This window comes from Cyanistes caeruleus, chromosome 1 (assembly GCF_971803275.1).
Source record: "Cyanistes caeruleus chromosome 1, bCyaCae1.hap1.1, whole genome shotgun sequence".
In the NCBI taxonomy this organism is placed as follows: domain Eukaryota; kingdom Metazoa; phylum Chordata; class Aves; order Passeriformes; family Paridae; genus Cyanistes; species Cyanistes caeruleus.
The window spans coordinates 22,086,276-22,112,506 of NC_141701.1; the positions used below are offsets into that span (position 1 = coordinate 22,086,276).

Sequence of the window (26,231 nt, forward strand, 5' to 3'; positions counted from 1 at the left end):
CAATAACAAACCCAATTAAAGTAAAAAATTATTTTACTTTCAAATATACAAAGCATCATAGAACTAGCTCTTTGATGATGAGTTCCATATTGATTTCCCTGAGGCCAACCTCGTAGGTAGCACTTCTAGACATCAATAATACATAACAACATTCTGCTAAAAAAAGCAATACCAAATCAGAAGCTTCCAAGATAAAATGAAGAAAATTTTCATGACAGTTAGAAATGGAAACTAAAGAGTAAGGTTTTTTGAGTTTATCACATTACCTTCTTCCAGGATGGGTCTCAGCACAACAAATGGGATTTCTTGCAATGGTTCCATGTGTTTGTGTCCAGCACTCATAACCTTTATCTGGGGCAAGCAGACGACAAGTGTGCCAGGCATACTGGCCTGCCCATGGTACCAGTTTCGCACAGTCCCAGGAATGTCACCTGACACAATAGTACTTGGAGATGGCAGGCTGTCGTTCGGAAGGAATACACAACAAGACTGCACTTCAAGCTGAAAAAACAAAGCAAAGAAAGATTCTCAGAAATAGATTATTTTCCCCACTGTGGAGTATTCATATTGGTACAAAATCTGAAGTTATTCATCCATCACAGTTGACTGAAAATATAAATAACTTCTAGTTGAATTAAGAGAAAAGATGATGCAAAATGCTGGAAAATAATATATGCTCATAAATTACGATTATGGGAGGGGAGAAATTCTGTGTAAATTCATCAGAAAGGTATTGCCATGTAAAGTGCATGTACACAGATCTACGTTTCAACAGCTTTTTACGAGTGCAATTGAGTCAGAAAATGTTCTGAATGAGAAAGCCCTCCACTTTTTGCCATTCATTAGCTTTTGTTAGCAATAGCTAAGTCTCTAGGACTAGCCAACATTTTATATGCTGTTACTTTCTATAAAGAATTATACAGGGAAAATTCTTCCTTTACTTAATAAGCAACACAATGAGCATGTACAAAAAAGGTGATAGCTACAAAAACTATGAAAAACACAATCTTTAGAGAAAAACTGATTTTTAAACAAATGGAGAGGTGTATAAAAAAACAAAGAGAGATAGTATAGTTGACAAAGTTTATACAGCTTTTATCCACTTTTCAGTTTAAATCAAAAGCAGCACATATAGTTTCATAAGAAATAACATTTTTTTGTTCTTTATTTTCAATGTTGTTACCCTGGAACATGTCTGCCCATTTTCGCCATCTTCTGAGGAGTTTCTGGAGAGGCTGAGCCAGCCCAAACCAAGAACTCAACTCATCACAACTTGTTAACTCAGAGGTGATGTAAGCTGTGGACTGTTAGTCTTCCTTGGCTCTTACAAATAACATTCTGGCACCTGGATATCAAAAGGTTCCAACAGCCTGCACACTTGAACACTTCTTTAAGCAAATACAAGCTATGATTCAGTTCATTTCTTCACATTGCTTGGAAAGCCTAGCATACAAATTGTTGGACAAGATATTATTTGTAGCTGTGATAAAAACATTTGTTTGCTGCAAACTTACATAACACTCTAGTTAAAGACAGCAGAGCTTAAAAGCAATAACCAAGATTTGTACTTCATACTCTCCCCCAAAAGGTATTAGACCTTCAAGATCACAATACTGATTTTTAATAGAGCTGGAATTCCATAGCACTCTAAATACTTTGCCAGCCTAGTGAGTACACAGATATTAATCTTTACTTCAGCATTTTTGTACCCTTTTGCTTAGAAAAACTGACAAGAATTCACTGCAGAAAACTATAAGTAGAATTTTGCAAAAATAAATACATTGGTTCATGAAGTCTGTGTTTGTTTCTGGATTGAGAACTGTTTGAGTTGTAAAATGAAGCTAATTACATCTTTGATAAGTAGTTTATTGATCCAAGGTTGCCGAGTATACTTTATTTATACTGAATGAAAAGCTAGGGTGTATTGTTACAGATGTAACAGATTTGGATTTTTTAATGGCAAATTAGTCTTTGTGTCAATTTGCAAAGATTTTTACAGTGACACATTAGATCGTTTTCTGGTCTATTAGTAACAGGTTGCAGGTCAAGCCATTGTGGGATAATGATAAATAGATGACAAAAGAACTTATGATCAGTATAACTATTGCTTTATCCACGCATTTGCTGAGTAAACAGTTTATAAAAAATCACCCATTCTTCACACACACACACATATATATGTATATAAATACACATCTACGACAATTAACATCAAATGCTGCCTGGATATACAGACTGTGTGGTAATAATAATCTAAAAATTCCACCAATTTGAAGAGATACTATACTTTATCACATTACCAGCAGCAGGATGTATACAACGTTTTACAAAGTACTCTCAAGAAGAGATCTCCAAATTCAGTAGAGTTTTTGCACTTCATTTACAGTTTAGTACAGCTTTGTACTGAAGAAAAGTTCTGCCGATCACATTTGGTTTATTTTACTTTGCCATACCAAGAATACTGAAGTAGAATCACAACAGTTTCACCTCTTTAAATTCCTGATGGAAATTCCTTTTTTACACAAGCAGCTCTTTGTTATTCATTTTCAAACAACTGAATGGGAGTTGGACCATGAATTTTGGTGGGCTTTAAACAGTAGCATCAGGTCTCCATATGTGTGATGGATACAGTCGACCCCTTAACCAGACCAGCAGTAGCTCAGTAACTCCAAATGAGGTAAAGGCCAAGCTGTAGCCTGGTCTAGAACTCCAGGAAACCCATGAAGAGCAGCATGACTCAACAGGCATCATGCCTGATCATGTGAATAACACTTGAATGTGTTTTTTCCAAGACTTAGTTATCAAGGAACAAAGAAACCTGTGGGTACAAGGAGTCTCTTGCACACCCTTCCCATTGCATGCAATTTGACTACAAGCCAATGACAACCTAAGTGAACTGCCTTTGAGCTCTCCCTGCCAGGCAGGGTGGCTGCACAGCAGTGATCTCTCCTTGAGCTGGAGGGACACCTTTCAAGGTTGTTCCGAGAGGCAGAGAGGCCCTTCTACTAACAACAGATCTCTGGATGAGTTCAATTCAAGCATTCCCTAAATTGCAACTGGACTGCACACCAGTGACTCTCCACTTGAGCTTGCATGCCGCACAGTGTTTGGGATTCCTCATCTGAGATTGAGTGTTCCTTCTGAAGCCCAAGGCAGAGAGATCCCCTAACTGCAATAGATCCTCAGTAAGCTGCTGACAGCATGCTAAATTAATATTAATGAAATCCATGTAGGTAATTCCTTTAGACAGAATGTTGTCAAAGTCTGAGACTAAGATTGGACCTAAGCTCCATCAGGAGTTTAGAAAGCAAGGGGATCTACTCTGAAACTCATAACTCAATGGAAGGATTTCCTCACTCTTTGTATTTCTTCTCTTAGATAAAAACTGTTGTCCAGATCAGATCCAGCTGCACCTAAGCCACATCAGAGATTTGGCAAGCAAGGAGGTCCAGTCTGTATGACTCAGCATTTGGTTTACCTTATCCTTTTCCATCTTTGGCCTCCATGTAAATAATGCCAGATTAATTCCAATTCTTTTTTCCCTTGTATGTTTCAACCATGGAGTACATGATAGGGTGAACCTTGCTATTGAACTTCACCAAGTTACACCTTTATGAATTCATATTAAAATCACCTTTGCTAATGCCTTTTCTAATGATCATTTAAGTTACTCTAAATCACTCATTCATGACAAATTGGTGCAGTCAGCAGGATCCTAAATCTGGATTCGCTAAAAATTGACAGTATGTAATACTACAGAATTGCTTACAGATATGGTTGGCTTACCTGTGCTTCATTTAAAGTTTTATATGATTAACAAATTTTGCAAAACATTACTGCAGGATTTCAAAGGCAAACACAATGAATCAACAGCCAAAGGCCATTATAATCACACAAGAAATTACCAACTTGAATGCACAAGGGCCCAGTAAGTGCAAAACTGAGTTGCACCTGTTGAACTTTCTGGAGGCAGATTCACAGCTATCAACTTCAATGGAATTTGTGTACGTTTAACTCACAGAATCCGGAAATTTGCCTATTCACAAATTCCAGTGAAGGAATGGAAGAGTGCACCTAAGATGATCGAATTATATGCTGGATAAAAGTGAGAATGCGTACTACAGATTGCTTCACCAATCGGAAAGTGTTTCAAAATATATGTAATCCAAATTCTTAAAATTAAACTACATCAATACATTTAATATATAGCATATATTAAAGCTATCATATAAATCTTTTTACACTTTTTAAATAACTGTTAAACTGTGTGCCTAAAATTGTGAATTTAATGTAAGATGTGACTGATTTATGTAACTGAATATAAATCTGCAGCAGTAAATCTTGCATTAATGTAAGGATCTGACAATCCAAGGGAAAGAAAATGAAGTAATCTGCCAGTAAGAAGTCCTCAAGCTGGGGGTCAGATCCTGTTCATGGAAACCATCTGGTTGGGACCCTCCAAGCCACACCAAACACAAATGATCTTTTAAAAAAATATCCTATTCATTAATGCTTCGCAGCTGCACTGCGTGTTACTTCATTTTTCCATGGCAACATCCTTTCTGTTTCAAGGATCTGATTTCAGTTTTGGTAGCAACATGTTCGTTTGCCAATACTGAACACATTCATGTGTTAAAGAGAACGAATTATTACATTCTTGAAACAGGATCACCCCCTATTTCCATTTCTATCATGTCAAGGCCTATACATGCTAAATAACATGCACTAACGATAAACCAGTGAAGCAAGCAGTATTGCCCCTTCTAAAACATTAAGCAAAGCATAACTCTGTGCTCTACACTTTTACAAAGCCTCAAAATGGCCAATGACTCTTGTATAAAAAGGAAAGTATTAAGTTACTGGAGTATTTTTAATTCTTATTTTATAAAAAGTAATGTTGTTCACTAGAGAGAAGAGTGAAATAAATACTGCCAAAAAATTAGGTCTTGCTAACTGAGGAGTGTGGGTTGGAGGGAAGAAAACAAAGTGACTCCCCAAAAGTGCAATGAAGAGGGACAAGTTGTTCAAGTCTTTACAGCTTTTCATGGTAGTGATAACATAAGAAGATTCCCTTCTGTAGCTCACATTTTACAGCTACATAAATCAGAGGCACTGAAGATTTTCTACAAGCTGATGCCTGCATAAGGGTGTCTGTCCAGGGAAGATGCCTCTCTCTGAATTAGTCATCAACCCTCATACTCTCTCAGCAGAAAGGTAACGTGATTTTCTGGGTACAGAATATCATCTTGCAATGACCCCCAAGCTGCAAAAACCACTGCTTACACATCTCATGTGCAGGTTCTGGTGTGATCAGTATTGTAAGACCATAGCCCAGCCTCCAACATCCAAATTCATTCTACCATCTAGACCATCTGCAGCTGAGCCAGACATGTAGTGTTTGTTACAATTTTAAAAGGCAGAACAGAAATGCTTGTTCTGAAGGTAGACAAAAGTAAAAATGTTATAAATGGAAAGCAGAACACATAAGTAAAAGAACTAAGAGAGCAGGCTACCTGTACATAAAAATGACCATAATAAGGATCAGATACATTTTCTTTGACCACAGTGTATTGTGCTTCACAGTATACCTATTATTTCATAAGAAAGCTTTTAAATATTTTTAAAAAGTTTTATTTAGTTATCAAAACCACAAATTTTTATTGGTTTGTGGTAAGCAACCAACTTAAGAAATAATCCTATCTCACAGTTGCCAAATAACTGCCGAGAGTTGTAACTGCTAAATTACAAATCACAGAATCTCTTCCTGACACCCGGATAATGACACAGTTCAAAGAACAAAAATCTTATCAAATCTGTCCTTCCTTTTCTTGCCTTTCTATGTTTCACTTTGTCAAAAAAGTTTTACAAGTTATGTGTGTTAAAGAAAATAAATTTTTCAGTGGTTTCAGGAAAAGGATTTATTTTTTTCAAACAAATTTGGGGATATTTAAAGGCATGTGACATACCTAAGTTTTATATGTAACAATTACATTCTTATGTACTTGGCACTTGTTACAACATTACTCATTAATTAATTTACGTTTAATACAGATCCTTCATTGTTCTCAATGGAATTCAGCATTAACAGCCAATTAAAAATAATTGTGTTTACACTGCTTCACAATTTTAGCAACTATTAGTATGAAGAACATGTGAAAAACGAGTATTACTCTCATACACAGTGTAACTGCCAAAAAGACTTCAAGGCTGCATATAAAATCCTAAAACAACTAAATAATAAACCAACGTTTTATAATTAAATATGAAAGTCTTTTCACTTAAATCCTAATAGGTTACCACACCTCCAAAGCATAAAACCTTCATGTAATATTCTATCAGAAGCAAGCCAGAGCTAGGGCTAAGCAAGTACCAGCTTTGGATCCAAAATAAACTTTCCAGTTACTTTGGTTCCAAACACATTTACTTACTCTAACTTCCACTAAAAGAATAATCCTTTGATGATTTTAAGTTATGAAGTTCAGTTTTATCTGATGACAACTACAGACTTTTCTGTTCTACGATCATGTAACTAAAAGATCCAGGAACATGAAAATTAGCTTTAGGAAAAAAGCCACAGGGTCAAAATGCTCCAGACAAATTATTCTAGAAATTTTCCTTTTTCATGCCAAATAAGAATACAGAAAATCTGTATGAACTTGTAATTTAAATATAATTATATATGTTTAATAAAATGCACATTATGTATAATAAAATAAATACAATGCACTTGATTTGAAATACAGAGTCATGATACTCATTTTCTTACCCTCTATAAATTGCCTTGCACAAATTTCCCATTTGGGCTGGTACTAAAAGAAACAAGCTATATATTTGGCATTTGTGTCTTGAAACCACATTTAAATAAATTAGACATAGGGACTACTAATAGAAGTAAAAAGAACAGCAAACAGATCTATAAATCCTTCACACTTCACAAGGAATAACTTGCACATTTGTATGGAAGCACATTGTCAAACTTTCCTGCAGTGCTTCCTTAGAGTCTGCTGAAATGTTTCTCTGGTAACATGTAATAAACTTCTGAGAAGATACTGGCAAATACCTTACAAAGCACAGTTAAAGCATAAGGATGAAACAAAGCGTGTAAGCTACTGTATGAATTCATAGGGGTGTTTAGTGTCAACATAAAATTACAAAATTATAAAAATATAATTTAATAGTCATAGTGATGAAAATAGAAAGCATGAGTACTCTACAAAAGAAATAACCCTCTAAAAAGTAAATAAATCTAGAACCTCAATCACCAGCAGAAGTACCCAATACAAAAAATCCTCTGCCAGTATGATCCCTATTCTGTATGTTGAGAGCAGCAAGGTACTTAGGAATTACACTTTGAGTCAACCCCCGCCTATCACTGCCATCAGTTTTCATCTCCACAGCAAGAAACACGATCTTTTTTTCTTATCTAGTAACACACAAACTTCATGGTTGGTATCTTACTCATTCCTCAAAAGAAACTCAATTCACTGGTTGCTCACAAAAAAGCATACCATGAAAAATGTATGAGCAGAGTATTATGGTCCTGATTCAGTTTCCCCCTTTATAAAGGACCCAGCTCTTCTTCGTTGTCATTATTATATTATCACTTTTATTATTACTCAAACTGTAAGCTGCATTTATATAGGGAGTCTCACTGTGCTAAGTACCACCCAGACACATAACAAAAATACACTGCTTCCTTCAAATAGATTACAAATTCTCTATCTTATCTAGACATTTTAATCTGCAGTGGAGAGAACATTAAGAAAGAAAGGAAAACAAGCAAAATACTCGTGAAACAATGATGAAAGAGAAGGCTGAAAACTAAATAGATTTAATGGAAAGCATCTCCTCAACTTCACTATGTTCTGCAATCAGGTGACAATTCGCAAGTTCTTGCTCAGGCAAAACCTGAACTTCTAAACTTTATAAAAGTGTGAATTTTAAGTAATTTTCACATGAAAGAGGAGTCACACATGAAAGACAAGACACAGATTTTGGGATAAGCCTGTATATAAGTAAATCTATTTCTTGACAGGAAGAATTAGCATTCAGTAACAACTTTATGTAGTAATGACAAAAAAACTTGCCAAAAGTTCTAATTAAGACTTTTTTGGGCAGTTTTTGATGATTATTTTTAATTAAAAAAGAAAAATTGATACAATATCCTGCTGTACCATAAAATACTGATCAAATGAATGCCTTTAAAAGGTACAGGTTGTAATAATTCTAAATTGGACTCCTAACATGGCATATATACTGTTACACAGAACTCTGCCTTTACTGATCAGCAGCTACAATCTAGAGCATGCTTTAATCCCAGCAGCCATCTGGTTGTCCTTTATGAAAAAGTAGGTGAGCAAGCTGCTGAGCCTTCACTGTGTAACAACAGCAATTGTATCATACACTTCAAGAAAGTATCATACACAATTTCCTCAAATAGTTTTAGAAAAGAAACATTCTTCAAATCTAACTGCAGTGTTTATAATACAGAAAAGTGTGACAAGCTATTTTTATTAATATGATTTTTGAAGGATCTTTCCCTTTAAATACAAAACAGTGTTTCAAAACCTAACATTTTAAAACCAAAGTATTCTCTACTTAATTTACCCAAAATCTTATTTTATTTTTTATTCTCTCAGAAACTACTGAAATAAAGCAATAAAACTTGGGAGCTCCTTTAGAACCCCTCTAATAAAAAGCACTAGGATGCATAAAAAGTATCATAAAGTTTGGAAACACATAGGGGTTTTTTCACTTCCTTTTCATCTTACCTGAAGTGTAAGGCACTTAACTGCATTCCACACTATTCCAATAAATTCTTTCATTCTTTCCTCAGGACTTCTGCAGCTTTCAGATGAGTTCAGCACAGTTTTCACAGGGAGTGACAAAGGACGAGATTCTAATGCAAACAAAAAATGTCAAGAAAAGAGTATCTAAGTAAATAATATACTTACTGATAGCAAAGAAAAACAATTACATTCTAAAAGAGTCTCTCACTGTGTATATCTCACTATGCACATAATAACAATGTGTCTGTATTAAACTTCTCAATACAACTACACCAGTTAAGCTTTGTGAGAAATACAACACAATAAAATTAAATTTTCCAACTTTTTCAACATGAACTGCTAGGAAAATATTATGAAGAATGTTTGACTTTAACAAATTAAGACAGTTTTTAAAGTGATAACCTATTTGATGATGCAATTGAAATCCAAGAGGTTTTCATATACATTGCTGCCAGTGTCATCTAAAGGTTTCACCTTTCTAAAATTGTAAGAAATGACAGACCACATTAAATAACAGCCTTTAATTTGTTTTCTTTGAAAAATTCCCTTAAAAAATTTGTGTATGCTTCCAAAAAAAGGCTTAAAAATTCAACTGTTTTCTTACTTTGTCAAATTTTAAGGTAATAAAGTATGAAATGTTTCAGCAAAATTCAATGTTTTCTAATAAAAAGAGACATTTCCTTAAACTGCTAGTTATTTAATTACATGAACAAGAAAAGGTTTTAGAAACGTTAAATTAAATATAAGCACACTAGAACTTCAAATGAGGACTGTGAGTGGTGCAGAGTTCCCTCTGACATGTTTTACAGAATATCCTTCTCCTTGTGTTTTGGGATACCCACAGCACTATTGTCAGCTAATTTACATTCCTAGGTTTGGCCTATATGTTGTTGAGCTGACAAAACTGCAGGAATAAATTATGAAGACTTCATGACTTAAATTTAAACTAACTTGAAATCAGTGTGTGACAAAAATATATCTACCAATTTTACAGCTAGGAGAAATCTGTGGCATAAAAATTACAGAAGACTTCTTAAGACAAAATTATGCTATCAACTGAACTAAGGAAAGCAAAAATACATGGTCCTTGATATGCATCACTGGTTCTTCAGTATGCAATGAAACATGCATATTTAAAAGTGAAACATCTAAGTGGTGAACTTCCGCTGAGAGAATGCAATGTTAATGTCACTGGATGAATTAATTTGAGGCATTTTCCCCATCAATGATCAATAATGTTATCAGGAGAAATCCCTCAACAAATAGTATTTCTAATCATCTTAAAACAAAATGTTCGCTTCATTAAACTGATGGAGAATCTAAAGATTTAGAAAGAGAGGTGGTCAAAGAGTAAAAGAGGATTTTTATGGCTGCAGTGTAATTAGTCCTCTCAGAGATTCCTGGCTCTAATTATGGATATGTTAGAAGGATATGAAATGAAAACTGGATCATGAGAGTGTGCAAAGTGTGACATTTCAGGATTTTTTGTTGTCAGCTGTTCTGGAGAGACAAACGTGTAAATTGTCCATCTGGAGAAGCAGTGTGCAATAGCTGTTCTTTAACATCTCACATGGACAGCTTTATGCCATGAAGTATGTCTTCCATCCAGGTTATGAATGGATTAATTTAAAACAAAGAGATTAATCAAGAAATAGCTGTTCTCCTTTAATTTATTACCCCACCTCAATTCAGACCATCTTCTGTGCAGTCTTCTGTGTAGTCAGACCCTACAGTACACATACACTATGAGGTAAGAATCAGGAACAGCTTGAGTACCAAGAAATACTAAAATAAGAGTCAGTGAAGCATAGAACTCTAGAACACAAGTGTGGGTAAAGGTGAGAATGGCATACAAAGTCACAGTGAGACTCCGGGAATTCCACAGGTAGGATGCTTCAGTTCAGGATGAGTAGATAAATACAATGTAAAACCTACATATTCTACAATGCATTCAGCAGGGACCATCAACATCCCATATCACTTGACAAGTGTGTCCCTTGTGAGTGGGATTTAAAGCTAGGTTTTGTTCCAATCTCCCATATTTTATTTGTAGGAAAGCAAACAGTGCTAATTCTCTCTCAATTAGCGGAATAGCCAAAAACAACAATCTGTGAATTAAAAATAAAATTAGCTGACTGAAGTACCTCCTCTTTTTCTTCATTTACATGTAATTAAAATTTGTAAAATTCCAGGAATACCCACAATAAAAAGCAGGTTTGCTATAACCCTTCAAGTTCAACCAAGAGATCAAAAAAAAGAAGTCTCAAAACCCAAAAGACAGAAAAGGAACCATCCAACCATAAACCATGGAAAACAGAAAATGAATAAAAAGTCTATCAGAGTAGAAAGAAGAAACAAGTAAAGTAACTTCTGAAAATAAGAAAGTAGTACTTTGGGTTTTTTTCCCCCTGTACTGTAAATCCCAGAATTTTGCCTGAAAGGATGCTGGGAAAGAAGTGTCTTAATTTCCTATCAGGCAAGGAGACCAGGAGATGACAAGACACTGCTAAGACACTGTCAGGTGTGGCTACCATGTGTGTTTGGCTAGTCCTCTACAGTAAACATGCAGACTGGATCAGCCTCATCTGACTCAGAAAGAAGGTAATTCCCTAAAATAATTATGCTACTTAGCTACTACTGAACTGAAAACCTCAAAACATTTCCTGGCAATGTCATCAGTCTTGTGTTCAACCCAGGTGCCAGTCAGCAATAGCTAGATAGAAAATATGGTTTGCATGAAATACTTCCAAACTGATGAGGGGAAAAAAAAAGCCCACCAGAGTGGGGACTGCTTCAGATTATACCAGTTGAATTTTAAGAAAAAAAGTCTACAGAAAGATAAAATGCTCCTACTCTTATCTGTTGTTCCTTATTGTTTAATTGGTGCTTTTGCAAACATATGCACCACATCAATCACATATAAGCTGCCAGACTTGCCAATTTCAGAACACATTGGTAATGAACAGACTTAAAAAAAAATGTAAAAAAGGACTCATCGAATAACTCCTTTCCCAATTTCTCATTAAAGTACGGAGGAAGTTCCAAGTTCTGCAAAATTAATCATTAAATTACTCACTTTGTAGAAGATGCCACCAAACAAGACCTACAGGTATAAATTCCATTTAAAAGTGTATTTCTTATATAGAAAAATATCTCCTTTGTGATTTTTAGCCTACTGGGAATGACTTTTTTGTAGGACTTTGACACAGAAAATAGATTTTGAAAATAAAAAGAAGTTTTGTGAAAATGACACTATTCTGTGTTATTAATATTCAGTGACTTAAGAAATTAGAAAAGGGCAAAGGAAACTTCTGAGGTGTGATTTGGGCAAATGAATGTTTTCTCATTTAAGTAAGTGCAGAAAAACCCACACATCAGAGACTTCCACTACTGAGTTGAAGAATACTGATAATCTGCAGGCACTGATGGCCACATGCTTTCCTCTCGCCTTAGAGGTAGCAATTAAACTGAAGGGAGGTACCTCATTCCTGATTTCTGTGTGGCACACAGGTCTCAACCTCTCTGGAACAAGAGAGACTCATTTTTCCTGTTCCACTGTGTGCCTCAAATCCCTCATGCATTAAGAAGGCAGCAGCTGCTTTCTGTCTGGAAAAGGTTATCCTGCTGCCTCCAAATCCACACTTTCAATGATGCCCAAAAGCCCAGCACACTCCTCCTTCAGGACAGGTCCACAGCCAGCCAGGCAGGCAGCAGGACTCTCTCCTCCATCACATCTCATGACCCTACTCAGAATGTTTCTGTCCCATGACCTCAACAGGCTGGGTAAGCTTTCCTTCCAACATCACATCATCTGTCATACAGCTTCTCACACACCGGAAGGGAGCCACACTGAGGAAAATGCTTTTACAGACTGCCTACAGTTACCAAGGGGCCATGACAGCAAAACACATTGAAGAAAAAAAGAAATTAAAGGAAAGTGTTGTCCTACTACATCGCTCTTTTTCTAGGAAGATTTTTCCTCTCCTAAAATTGGAACCGGTCTGGATGGAATCAAAGTACTCACTGGGATTTCCTTAACGTTTAGGTATGTCTTTCCGTGAAAAAATAAACCCAAAAACACTAAGGTGTTTGCAAGAAATTCCCAACATTTGAGGAACTAATCAAGGGGTCAAAAGGATTAGAAATGAGATCAAAATTCCATGGAGAAGAAAATTCAAACTTTAAACAACCTCTAAAAAATCAAAATGGCCTACTTATATATATATTTAACAGAATATGAATTGCTTTCTTTGTATGTAAAAATTCCCAAAACTACCCCCTAATTAAACCCGAAACAGTCATCACCTTTCTAAAAACCTGCAATTTTCTGTAAATGTTTTTGGTTTTGTGTAAAATACTATATAGAAGCAAAAAAATCAATGAAACTTATTGCATAAAAGCTTGTTTGTCCACAGGTTTGTCTTCCAATTTTCCTCACAAGTCTCCGTATTTTTATACTTGCAACAAAACAGAACTAAGCGTATGTAATTATAAAGATATTTGAAGGCATTACAAATCACCCACATTTTTGTGTAAATATGTATGACAGACAAAGAAATTCTTTTCCCAATGTAATACACATCCATTAAACAATTATGTTCAGTGATTGAATATTAAAGTATTTTTCAAATACAAGAAATTGCAAAAGTACAAAGGAATTATTTTTAAAATACTTCCAATCCTAATGCACTACTTTTCCCACCATTCAATTTCAAAGTTAATTAAAGCTTCTCTGTTTTGAGAAGCTCAAACCTGCATTTATCAATATTTTCTGAACTATCAGCACCCTTCAGAAGTCTTTCACTAATATTCACATTTTATTTTTGAGGTGTCATAAGAAAAATTATTCCCCACAGTCCCATTCCTGGATGAATGATACTTGAATTATTCATTTTCTAAAAAGAGACTATGCTAATTACTTCTTGAAGTTTACACTCTCCATCAGAATGACTGAGAATAAAAGCAGTACTTAAATGACCAGGAAGTCCTTTTAAGATTATGAAAATATGTGACATATTTGCCAGCATACTGAATAGTCTTTGCATAAATAATTTCTTTACTGGCCTTGGAGCATTTTTGCATTCTACTTTATTAACAGTGCAGACAATACATTATTTTATCAAGATAATAACTTGAGTGACACACTCCCTGACAACTCATGAGAGCAAGTCCCTTACATGCAGTGAAATGGCAGCAGAAAGGTGCAGTGACTACATTTGTGTGCTCACCCAATGAGTTAACAGCAGAATAAGAGTTAAAACACAGAGGCTTTTAACATGTGTCAATAAACAAAGACAAATGTGATATTAATGTTGTGCAACAAGAAAGGATCTTTCTGTGTGAAAGTGTATGTTGGCTAGGGAATGTCTATGGTCAGCATTTTCTCCCACCAAATTCCTAATGATTGCTGCACTACTTCTGGCAAAAAATACCTATTTAGTTCTGGGAACATAAATAAAAGAGGACTGATGCTTTTGTACAAATCAAAACCAGCCATTCAGAGGCCAAACTGAGCTACTAGATTAGTAATTACAAAAATGTGATATTTGTGTGTTCATATCTAAAAATCCACGCCTGAATTTATCTTAGTATCACTTACCATTCCAAATACAATTTATACCATGAAGTAAGAATTTTAGCTTTTTGGATCTGCATTAAGTTCTGATAAATGTGGAATTCTGCCTAGTACTCTGCCTTTTTAAAAATACACAGAAAGTTCCTTAGTCTTATAAATATAATCTGAAAATAAACAACCATTTGTTCTCTCTCAACATGGAATTTCTTCATACAGAAAGAATGTTTGATATACTATATTGGCTTTGAGTTACTCATGTTTCTGAAATCCACAGAGTGAACTGAAGAAATCATGCCACCATAACAAAAATGTTCAACATTTTTACTGGCTGACAAAACCCATAAAAATTATTTTTTTATATAGATATGTAACTGTCCAGACATTTAAAACTTTCTATAAATCACCTGTGCCTGGACGCTCTCCTTTTAAATAATCCAAGAACTAAAGCCCATTTATAAAAATCTTAGTATTTTCAGGAACCCTAGGTAAATGTGCACCAGATTTAAATTCCTTTTTTTTTTTTTTTTATTCCTTCAAGTATTTTACTTAAACTATTTAGCATCTATTTAATTTCATTCATCTTCTCAAATTAATCATCAGTCATATATTTCATACTAGGCATGAATAAACGATAATCATTCAGTTCACTGAGCAGAAATAGTGACCTACTAATTCAAATACTTCAGATAATCCACTGATTTCTCACCAGCCAGACTTCTCTCACATTTGCCAGGTTTTTGCATTCCAACAGCTCATTTTAGCAGGAATCTAACTATGCATTCTAGTTGGACTTTAAGAATAACAAAAATCAGTGACTGTATTCAGTTCTGCTAAGTACAGGACGTATTCTGCTACACTGGAACTTTTCAGTAGAAACTTTATTAACTTAAAACTTCAAATAAAGATATCTGTTTATCTGGCATCAACTGGTCCAAATAAGATAGGGATGTGTCCAAATTTAAAGCCTTGTCCTTTGTTCAGTTTTATGTAGAAGGTATTTAATAGTGGTTCAGAAATACCTCATGTATACTTAGAAGGAATTTTAAGAATTCCTTCAGTAAAGCTTTCAAAATTGAATTACTAACACTTCCTATAAACCCCAAGGAATTCCAGTAACAGTAAATACCTAACAAGAAATTCAAGTTCTATTATATCTACACTATCAAATGTTAAGAAATGATTGAAAGGAAAGATGAGGATCTTTCTTTGCCTGGTTTCCTATGGAAAGGCTTATGCAATCCTATATTCCTTGCATATGCATGCAACTCATTTGCTTGTCTCGTAACTCCTTAGGTACTGGTTAAATTCAAAAGGGTAAATATTTCAAAGATCCTATGTTTCTACAAGTTTTGGGGAAGTAAGTAAGCAGGGTAAACCAGCAAGAAATTTGCAAAGTGAACAATGTCATTATTAGAATTCTGGTGATTTATACAGAACAGAAAAAATGAAAGTCTAAGACAAATGTTCTCAGTTTTCTTGTTATGACACCATCCTACATTTACTTGAAATACAAATAGCAAACTAAGTATAACAGCATTTATAAAGCTTTCAAAGTCTTTAATTATTTCTCTTTAAGAACATAATTCCAAAGTACAAAATATCATTGTTTCAAAACACCAAGGATTTTTCCAAAATCCATGCTTTTATATCCTTTATTTCTCTCCATATCCACATCCTTGTACACAACACACCTACACTTCCTGCAGAATGAAACAAGGCTGGATTCTATTCTCAGCTTTGAACTTGAAATGAATTCTGAATTTGTAGTAGAATTAAAAGACCAGTTTGCTGTGTGAAGTGCAGACCTGGTCTATGAAAAATGTTGCTTCAAACCCACCACTGTTTAATTCTCTTTTGCAAATGCTCTTCCAATCTGTCCACCACACTATAAAATGGAGAACTCAGGTCCTGAATACAGACAGGGTCGATGACACAGAGATGTTTTTGCTATTGCTGAGCAAGGCTTACACAAAGCCAAGGCCTTTTCTGCTTCAAGCACTGCCACCCTGATGAAGTTGGGGATGCAAGAGAGACACAGCCAGGACAGGTGACCTAAACTGACCAAAGGGATATTCCAGACCATGTAGCATCATGCTCAGTAAGTAAAGCTGGGAGAAGCAGGAAGAGAGGGATGTTAGGAGTGATGGGGTTCATCTTCCCAAATAATGTTACACCTGATGGGGCTCTGCTTTCCTGGAGATGGCCGAACACCTCCCTGCCCATGGGAAACTGAATGAATTCCTTGTTTTGCTTTGCCTGTGTGCAGGACTTTTGCTTTCTCTATTAAACTGTCTTTATCTCAGTCCATGAGTTTTCCAGCTTTCACCTTTCCAAGTCTCTGCATTATCTTTTTACTGGGGAAGTAAGTGAGTGGCTGCTTTGCTGGCTGGGGTTAAACCATAACAGCAGGCTGTTCTTCAGCCCAGTAGTACTTAGTGTCACGCACACTGCCTCTCAAAAATTAACCGAGTAGACCCTCTGATATGTGTATGTAGCTTCACTTGAAAAAAAAAAAAAGTATTTTTCTACAGTTTTAACACTTGAAAATTAATGAAGCCAAATTCAATAGTCTCTTCTTAGACTGCTTCCAATTAAAAAAAAAAAATCTTAGTCAATGTTATCTCTTGAGAGAATTAACACCATCATTTCTCATTTCACAGTATCAAACTCTATACTGCAAAACTGTTTATAGAGAAGCCAAATATCTACTTAATTTCAAAAAATCCTCAGCATCTAGGCTAAACTTATTGGATAAACTGAAGGAATAAAGTAAGTGGCAGATAACAAATGAAATCTACAAATAAACTTTTCATTTTTGCAGCAATGTGTAACTGAAAACAGATCTTGACTTCAAACTAAAAAGGAGGAAGCTGAGATGCACAGAAACCCCACTTTTGCTTCTATGACATTTTTTATACTTTATAATTTAATTTTATTATTTCTAACACACACAAAACCCCCCCAAAAAGTAAAACTGTCATCCATAGCGTTTCTAGATTTTGAACAATAATGTTTTCTTTTAGTAGAATATTCTGATGTGATCAGAAAAGATAATACTCAAAGTGAAGAATAACAAATACTGAAGAACTAAAAGGGCTACTATGCTAAGCAGGTATCAGACTGGGACACCAGTTTTCAACATCCAAGTACAAAGCTATTTTTTCAAACTACTTGCCTACTTTTTTATAAACTGGTTAAATAAATTAAGAAAAACTAATCTTGAATTTATTCATGCAAATAGCTGGATTTGAATGTCAAATATTCAAAATAACCAAAGTTTTTCTAGTGAAACACCTTTGTGCTTTGCAGGCAGAATTAACATCAAGAAGAAACAAATAATACCATTTATGATGTCGATAAAAGTGGAACAAATGACAAATACAGTTAAAAGAAGTATATGCTTGGTACCATCATTTCATCACAGGTAAAAATAAAGGAAATGCATAAATGAATTGTAAAAATAAATGGATAAATGGTAAAAATTAAGGATATTCATGAATGAAATGTAAGTTCTCAAAATTAATCTGCTGTCTTACTACCAGTGAAACAACCCACTAATATTCAGCAAACAGATTTTCTGTTTTTTAGCCCCTATTAATCAGAAAACAGCATTTAACTGCCATTAATGAACAAGACTGTAATCTTAGTTTCAGCAGACAACATCTTGCTTCATGTTAATCTGGAAATAAACATCAATGCAAAGGAAAAGAGAATTTGCTCACTGTATTTCAGAAGGATCACTAAAAGTCTCAGCTGGATAGTAATTTTTTTTGGATGACCACCTACTTTACTACTTGCAGAGAGTGCCATATGAATAAATACAATGGAAATTCCAAGAAAACCATGTTATCTTGATTAGCGGTAATGATGTTTCACTTTAGACTCTTAAGTGGCCAGAAAATACTCCTAAAATAAATAATTTCTTGAACTCCATAAGCAGAAGTGCCTTTCTATGGGTGAGTGGTTTTGAAAACAGTAAATTTTAACTGTTTATGCACAAATCTTGACTTTCATAGATGCCAGACTTTAAGCAATGTAAACAGATTGACTAGAAATTAGGGATTAATCACAGTGTGAAGTCTGACAAAATTATGGACTAAATATCAAGGTGCATAGCAGATATTCTATTGAAAGCAGATCTCCTTTATCTCATTTTACAAAATATGTCACATTAGACTATCAGGGCTGCAAAGACAGCACTGAACAAAAATAAGAATAAAAATAAACATATATTTGAAAATTATACATTTGATTATTTTTAATTAAAAGTTTTAATTTCTCTAAAGCTGAAAGTTGTTCCATAGTACTTGCACACAGCTGATGCCATTCTGTTGTGGGGACATATTAGTGAGGGAGGTTGCAAATACAGAATGGATAGTTTCAATTCAGTGATGTACCTGTTATTGTTTTTGTTTTGACAGGACTGCTGGCATACTCAGAGGCTTGATTTGACTGCTGCCTTGCCAAAGGTGCACTTCCAACTGATGCTTCATCCTCTTTCTTTCGAGTTACTGACACACCAAGCGGAACAGCTCCTACAGACTGCTAGAAAAAAGAAGTACCTTGTGAACCACTAAAACTCAAAACATATTAACATAGAATTATGGCATTGTCTTGAGAAATGTGTTTTAAACTACGTATTTGGAATTGTATAGAAGACAACCTGAAACACTGGTTGGAGCACAAATATTTTGAAAACAAATTGAAATGAGATGCTACATTCAGATTTGCACTTGTAATTCTTTATTTCAGTCCTGTTAGTCTGAGGAAAAGCTCTATGAAAACAAAAAAACGAAATAAAACTAACTTAGAGTACCATGGTTGTTAGCCAACCAAAAACCATAGGCATAAACCTGGCTGATGACCAAAGTAAAATAATTATCTAAGTGTTTAATGGAAACTGGAAAATTTTAACCAGATATGAAGACCCAACAGCACTTATTAACCGTAATTAAAATAAAGGATGTATTAGTATTTCTACACAATCGTGCTTCTTCCAAATTTTAAAATATAAGATTTAAGTAACTGTTATTCATTTTGAACTGTTGTGACTTTCAAGCATATCAGCAAATGAGATGCAGCTCAAAATGTGAAACTGCTGACATATACAAAAATACAAAACTGTAGGCATTAAAACAAAGTTTGAAGGACTGCATCCTTATTTTCAGATTAGAAAAGAGTGATGTGTATTAATCCACATGGATTCTGGAACAAATGAATAGTCTATCTGCTTTGTTGTTACTTTTTTTATTAATGCAAGCAAGAAAAGACAAAATTATTAAAAACAATTTGATCCTCATTGTTGTTATACAGTTGGCTATTAACATTTTAAGTTAACATTTTGCTGTAACATCAGCTGCTATGTAAATTGCAGATGCATCCCAGTTGACAAAAGCAGAATATCTCTACCACTGATTTTGCAGACGGTTATCATTTAAAGATGACAAAGTTTTTTTCTGAAGATCAGACATTAGGATTACACGCATTTTAATTTTTGTGTAATTTAATTTTGTTCGTGTTGGAGTGAAAATGTAATCCATATAAGTGCGTAATGAGAAACCTCACACATTGCATTAGGAATCTCTGTGGGAAACAAATTCGTGTGAGGCGGGCAATGTGCTTGTAAATTTTCTCCAATAGAAAACAGATCACTGAATCAAGCAGTGTGCAATATGTGCACACATACAAAACCCCAAAACAAACAGAAGAATCATTTAATTGAAGGAGAATGGCTTCCAAACGCCTTCACCATTTTCCACTATAAAAGTAAATTAAAATAAGACAATCAACTATTTAATCCTACTCCATTGAAAGCAATTTATATATACAGTGGTATGCAAAGTTAATAGAAAAATACTAATTTCAATGACAAACAGAACTCTCATTTGTCCTCCTCCCTCTTAATGTACAGTCATTAGCTTTGACTCCAGAAGCACTAAAAAGTTTTTCTAGAATACAGTAACATGCTACCTTGGCATACCCTCCAGTTATAACAACAAAAATCCCCATCAGCTTTGAAAAGACCTTGTAACCTTGACACCACAGAAATACTTCCTACTTGCATACAGGGAGAGGATCTGAAATTTTGTAAACTTCCTTCAGACATTTTACATCACTTATTTTCAAAATCTTACAATTTATCTGACACAACTTTCATAAGGTATAGCCCTCTGCAGCTTTTTCATGACAGCAACTGTTGAATCATGATTTGGCAATTCTGGATGTAACCTGCAAGAACACTGAATTGCCAAAGTGAAGCAAGAATTTCTGAAGAATTAATGCTGACAATACAGGACAGTCCAAAAGACAATAGGATGGAAATACTGCATGAAGAAGCTGTATCAATTTCTGAACCACTTAAGAAATGGATCAGCAAAATGTAGTAAGTTACACTACTAGACAAAGAGTGAAAAACATCAAGGCTATCAGAGCCAGATAAAGCTGGAAAAAATTATGACCAAATATTGAGTGTAGATCTGGACAATGAAGCAGCTGTTTTATCTTTGCTCACTGAAATCAAGCCTGATGTTGCTGCTGATGACGCCCAGTACAATCTTGTCAGGTTTTTGGCAAAAGATTTCCGGTTAAAAGAATCCAGAAGATGAAAGATCAGTGTTGAACTAGATGGAAAAGGATCATCAAGATTTGGGGTTTAGCCACAAACTGATGAGGGAACTGTGGCTTGGGAAATAGCAGATGACAAGAGCCCCACAGCTGTAGGAGAAGATGAATCTGATGGGAAAGGAAACATTGCAGGCTAGTGGTATCATAAGCATTTCATCACAAGAATCCAAAAAGCCAGCTATAAAGGATGATGTAGTAAAGCTTAAATACACCTACTTGGGATTAAGATTGGGTCACTAATTGGTAGTGTTACAGAAGATCAAGAACATGTAACAAATTTCTGGAACTACAGCAGTATGGCAAAGTCAGTTTATTATATGAAATTTATATGAGACTGTTTTGTTGACACAAAGTCAAATCAGATTCTGTTCTAGAATACTGACAGTTTTATCAATGCAATAAAGTTTGTGGCAATTATATACGGAATACTAAAATAATAACAATTCACAGAATTCAAAATAAGAACGGTTGCCACTTTTCAAATGTAATTATTACCATTAGGTTTGTAAGCAGTGACTGAAAAACTACAGAAAAGCAACCTTTTTCTAAATTTAATTTTTATTGGCACAAATAATCTGACACATTACATACTGTGTTAAGTATGTGTACACAAAACACACACACACATATATACTGTTTAAACATGCAAATAGATCAACAGATACCAATTTTTAATTTTTTTACTTCATACTATAGGGTCAACATAACTTTGGAAATTATAAAGATCTAAAACCAGAGAAAGGCTCAGAAGAATAATAGCTGAAACACAGTTTCCCAAAAATACAACAGGCCAAGTATTTCCTGATTTATGTGGAGACATGCCAACTAACTAAAGGTAAAATATCTATAAAGAGGATTAATTTGCCTTAGGTGAATTAATATTTTATTTTCCTTGTGATTTTTTGTAATTAAATATTTTATTTCTGAATTCTAGTTTCCCACATATATGTGAGGCTGAAGGGACTGTAGGCAGATCTGGGAGCATGAGAAAAGAGTTTTATGAAAACTTGAACTGAGCAGATTAATAACTTTCATTCAAGGGATATACATATATACCTCCATTTGTTTGATATCAAACCAAAGGCAAAAGAACATTCCAAGATAGGAACCAAAATATTATCACTGTGTTGGGAAATGTCAAGTTCAAAAGCTTGAGCCCAGAGCTGAGTTGCTGTCCTTGACATGGTACTACACCCAGATATCCCACACGGAGGATGCTGCATGCGCATGGACCGATGTTTACATGTGCAGCAGCTTGCAACCAGCAAGCAGGAAGAAAAATCAATGAAGTCTTTGGAGTGGAGACAGATGGCAGTTCTGCTCAAGACATGGTGTTTATTGAACATCTAAGATCACTGTCAAGCAATCACTAGCTCAGAAAAGAATATTTACATTAGCTTACATGACTGTCCAAACTGTACCAGAATGAACTGTGACAGCAAGGAGGATCCACCCTGTCTACCTTGCAACAAGTTCTAATGACATTAAAATGCAATTGCTGCTTGTCTATCCAGTCATATTAATTGTTTTCATTTCTAAGATTACTAGTACACCTAAATTGTTTCAGAGAGTTCAAACAAAGCAAGGCATTAGGCTTAGTTCCAAATTAAAATTAAACAAATTAATAAAATTGCTTTAATTAAAATTAATTGCTAAGTAAAAAGACTTGCTTTTGGCGCACAAAACCACCTTATTTCCTGGCAGGTTAATTCAGATGAAATTCTATCACTGCCTCAGGTAGGCACTTCAAGTATTGTAAAAGTGTTCTGCTGACATCAAAGACTGATGATTGATTCCAAATATTTCCAAACCTATGTGATGGACTGGTGTCAGCCAACAAACCCCTCATTTTCACCAACTGATGAAAGCACTCCATCAGCAGGTTCAAGGGGCTTCTAAAAGCAGAAGATAGAAGGTTTGAGTTCTATGTAGCTCTACCTCCTTAAGCAAGAAGCAACTTGATTTCTGTATCCTTCAGAAACTTAAGTGCCTTCCATAGCGTAAGACAGGACAGATCCCAATAAGGATAAATACAGTGTTTCTGACCTGCAAGCAATATCAGGAATCAATATCTATTATAATTTGAGAAGTCTGCACATCAAGAAGATAACTGTGTTTACTATAGAAACATGCTTGCTTTATCAAAGCATTTCCAGCTATTTTTTCACAGTAAAAGAGAAAAATGAGGCAACACAGCACTGCCTCCAACATCCAACTTTGCTGCAACATGGAATAATCCTAAATTTGGGTACTGGAACTTCCTTTTACATGCTGTCATTCATTCATTGCCACACATTATCAGAATCAAATAATTATCATTATTTGGCTCTTAAAGCATCAAGTATGTACAATATTCCAAAAGTCATTCTAAGACAGAACAATTTAAAGGATCTACTTGTTCTATAAGAGTCTATTGATCAAGTCATAACAATAAAATTATTTCATCTTAGTAAAAAATTCCAGGGAGATCTCTGATGCAGACTTCTGAACAAAGTACCACCTGAAGTACACCATCAAGATTGATATCACCCTCCGTTAACGATGACCTTTCCATAAAGCAGTAAAAGGATTTTATAACAGTAAAATTCCTAAGATAATGGTAAAGAGAAAACGAGCAGAGAAAAAGCAGAGTTGAAGAAACAAAAAAGTTGTTAATGACTGATTTTTTAATCTGCCTACACAGCTGAGGAAAAATTCTTGGGTTTGAATTGGGATACACAGTCTTCCATGGTGCAGATGTTCATGAAAAGGAGAAATCTGGATTCTGAAATCAGGTGTATTACATTCCAGTGTTTTAAAGCATGATGAATCTGGAAGAAGTGCAATATCTTTCTCTTGGTTGTTTCTATATATGACTAAGAATGTTCACCCTGACCTCTTGGGTTTAGATCTACTCTGTTACTGAAATGTTCCTTAAATTAGGTAGTAACACATGAACATGTATGGAGCAACCAAAAAAATGGACAAAAATATGAGCAATAAAAATCAATGTTACGTATCTATGTGTACATACTTTTGGTAGTTCAGTTTTCCCCCTAAAATTCCTCATCTTAGCTCACAGAAATCAATGATGTAAGAAAAGTATTGACAAGTTACAAAGGCTTTACATTAACATGAGTTTGAGAAAGATGACATGTACTCATTTATAAATGTATTGCAAAAAGTATCACATATACTGACTGTCCCATATCAAAGTACAGCTAAGGCTTCTTACCAAGGAAAAGAAACTCTTCAAATTTTTATCTTGCAATAAAAATGGGTTTTAAAATGGGCTTTTAAAAGAGAGCAATTATATGCAAAAAAGCACTGGTTTACAAAAATAAAACAAGTCACAGCGGGAAAAGTCTCTAAAAATAGTCATAATAAAACATTAAAGAACACCTAAAAATTACTAGAAACAAGGCCTTGCTGCCACAAGACTCACATCAAAAAATCTTCCAAAAAATGTCAAAATAAAATATTAAATTACTGGAAATAAGGCCTCTAAACTTGGCTTTGTTTTGCTTTTCATTTGGGAGTAATTGTTAACAAGCTATGAACAGCATGAATACAAGCACTCACTTCATAGCTCTATTAATTTCCAAATTATTAATTTCCAAATTTTTGGCCAAATTCTGGCCAAAGTAATCTTTCATATAGTATTTATAAAGAATTTACCTTCTCAACAGGACATTCAGACTGAAGAAACACAAGAGGTTTAGGCAGATGAACAACTGGTCCACAAACTACTCTCAGTTTGCTTGTCACTACATTTACAGCTCATTTTACACAAACAATCCATACAGACTAAAATATTCTTAAAAATTAATATCGACACAATGGCCTTGCTTATCACGCCAGTTCTACAATTATTAGCTGCTGAGCAGCAAGATGCAAAGAGAGCTTTCTCTAGCAACAGTCCAGCAGTAATAAATGAAGAGGGGTGATCCTCACTGGGCTGCATGTACCCCCACACCCTAGCAAGGCAGTCAGCCATCATTCTGTTCCAGCTAAATAAAATGTCAGTGAGGCCAAAAAGACATTGAAATGTTATGAGCTTTGTAAAAATGCAGCTTATTGTGTTTCATATTTCTAACTTTCAGTTAAAAGCAATTGCAACAGATATGGTGAATATTTCAGCAGATATAAAATACATGTTCTACCAAATTGGCGTTATAAAACTAAACCTAAAATCCCAGAAAAATAGTTAAAAAGCAAACAAAAGTGAGGAAGTTCCTATGTAAAGGTGTCCCATCCCTGTGGGGAGCCAGACAATGCCAGCCCCATCCTGTATACCAGAAGTTTACATGACTATAGTTGCACTGAAGTAAATTAATACATTCATTTAACTTACTTCATCAAGTACTAACATTATTGTGTACACAGGGCCAAATGTACTGAAAGGTTTTCTAACTCTGTGTTTTCAGATAGAAGTCACAACTTTGACTTACTCAAAATGACAGAGCAAAAGCATTATATTAAGTAGACATTAAAACTTAAAATATCTTAATATTTAAGATCTCTGAATCATACAAGGAACTTCTAAAGGAAGTATTTTCTTGTTTTTTCTGTCACAATCGTGTAAGACTGACAGAACAGTGGAAGATAAGAACCTCACCAATGAATACATTTTGCCCATAACTCTTGCTTGAAAGCATTGCATCTTACAGCTGTTAAGTGTTCAAAAGTTAGGAAGGTTTTATAGAGCATTTTTGTTTATTACTCAGGTTAGACTATGGTAACAAGCTGAATTTTTCCAAAAAATAAGGCACGGGGCCTAACTTTAACTAGAATCCTTATTCTAGGATAATTACAGCATTACACAAAGAAAAAAGTCTGTGGATCAGCATAATTTATTACAGTTAGTTTTCTTTTCAAATAAAGTTTCCTCATGACTGCTACAGACACTTTAATTTGTATTATTACATGCAGTCCATTACCACAGTCATGTTAAGGATGAAAATGGTATGACATTGACAGTTGAGTTTATAAACTTGTATTTAAAATAATTTCAAACTGCTAAGACATTTTAAATGCTAATAGCATTAGAATTGTGATACTGTAATTTTAATCTGAAATAGATGATGAAAAAATTTAAAAGTCTGTATGAGGTAATGACACGAGTTAGAAAATAAACAAAATTTGGCTAAAAAATTTGCCACTGATGATCAAAACCAGGGACAAATGAGTTTCCTAATACAGCCACTTAACTCATCTAGTCACCCAGTATCAAAAGGGAAAGCACTGACTAACAGCTGATTAAA

General features: G+C 34.7%; 1 protein-coding gene across 7 annotated transcripts in view; it reads right to left on the reverse strand.

Moving 5' to 3' along the window:
* The window catches only part of VPS13B (vacuolar protein sorting 13 homolog B), a 418,409-nt gene that overhangs the window by 202,992 nt on the left and 189,186 nt on the right, over positions 1 to 26,231 (reverse strand). For 4 of the 7 annotated variants that reach the window (XM_086881610.1, XM_086881633.1, XM_086881618.1 and 1 more), the window contains exons 21-23: positions 18,762 to 18,909; positions 8,772 to 8,899; positions 267 to 501 (exon numbers count right to left, since the gene is read on the reverse strand). In XM_086881610.1, the coding sequence (XP_086737736.1) occupies positions 267 to 501; positions 8,772 to 8,899; positions 18,762 to 18,909 (511 nt within the window). The remainder of the gene's footprint in view (positions 1 to 266; positions 502 to 8,771; positions 8,900 to 18,761; positions 18,910 to 26,231) is intronic. The other 3 variants (XM_086881628.1, XM_086881661.1, XM_086881651.1) reach the window with 1 other exon arrangement.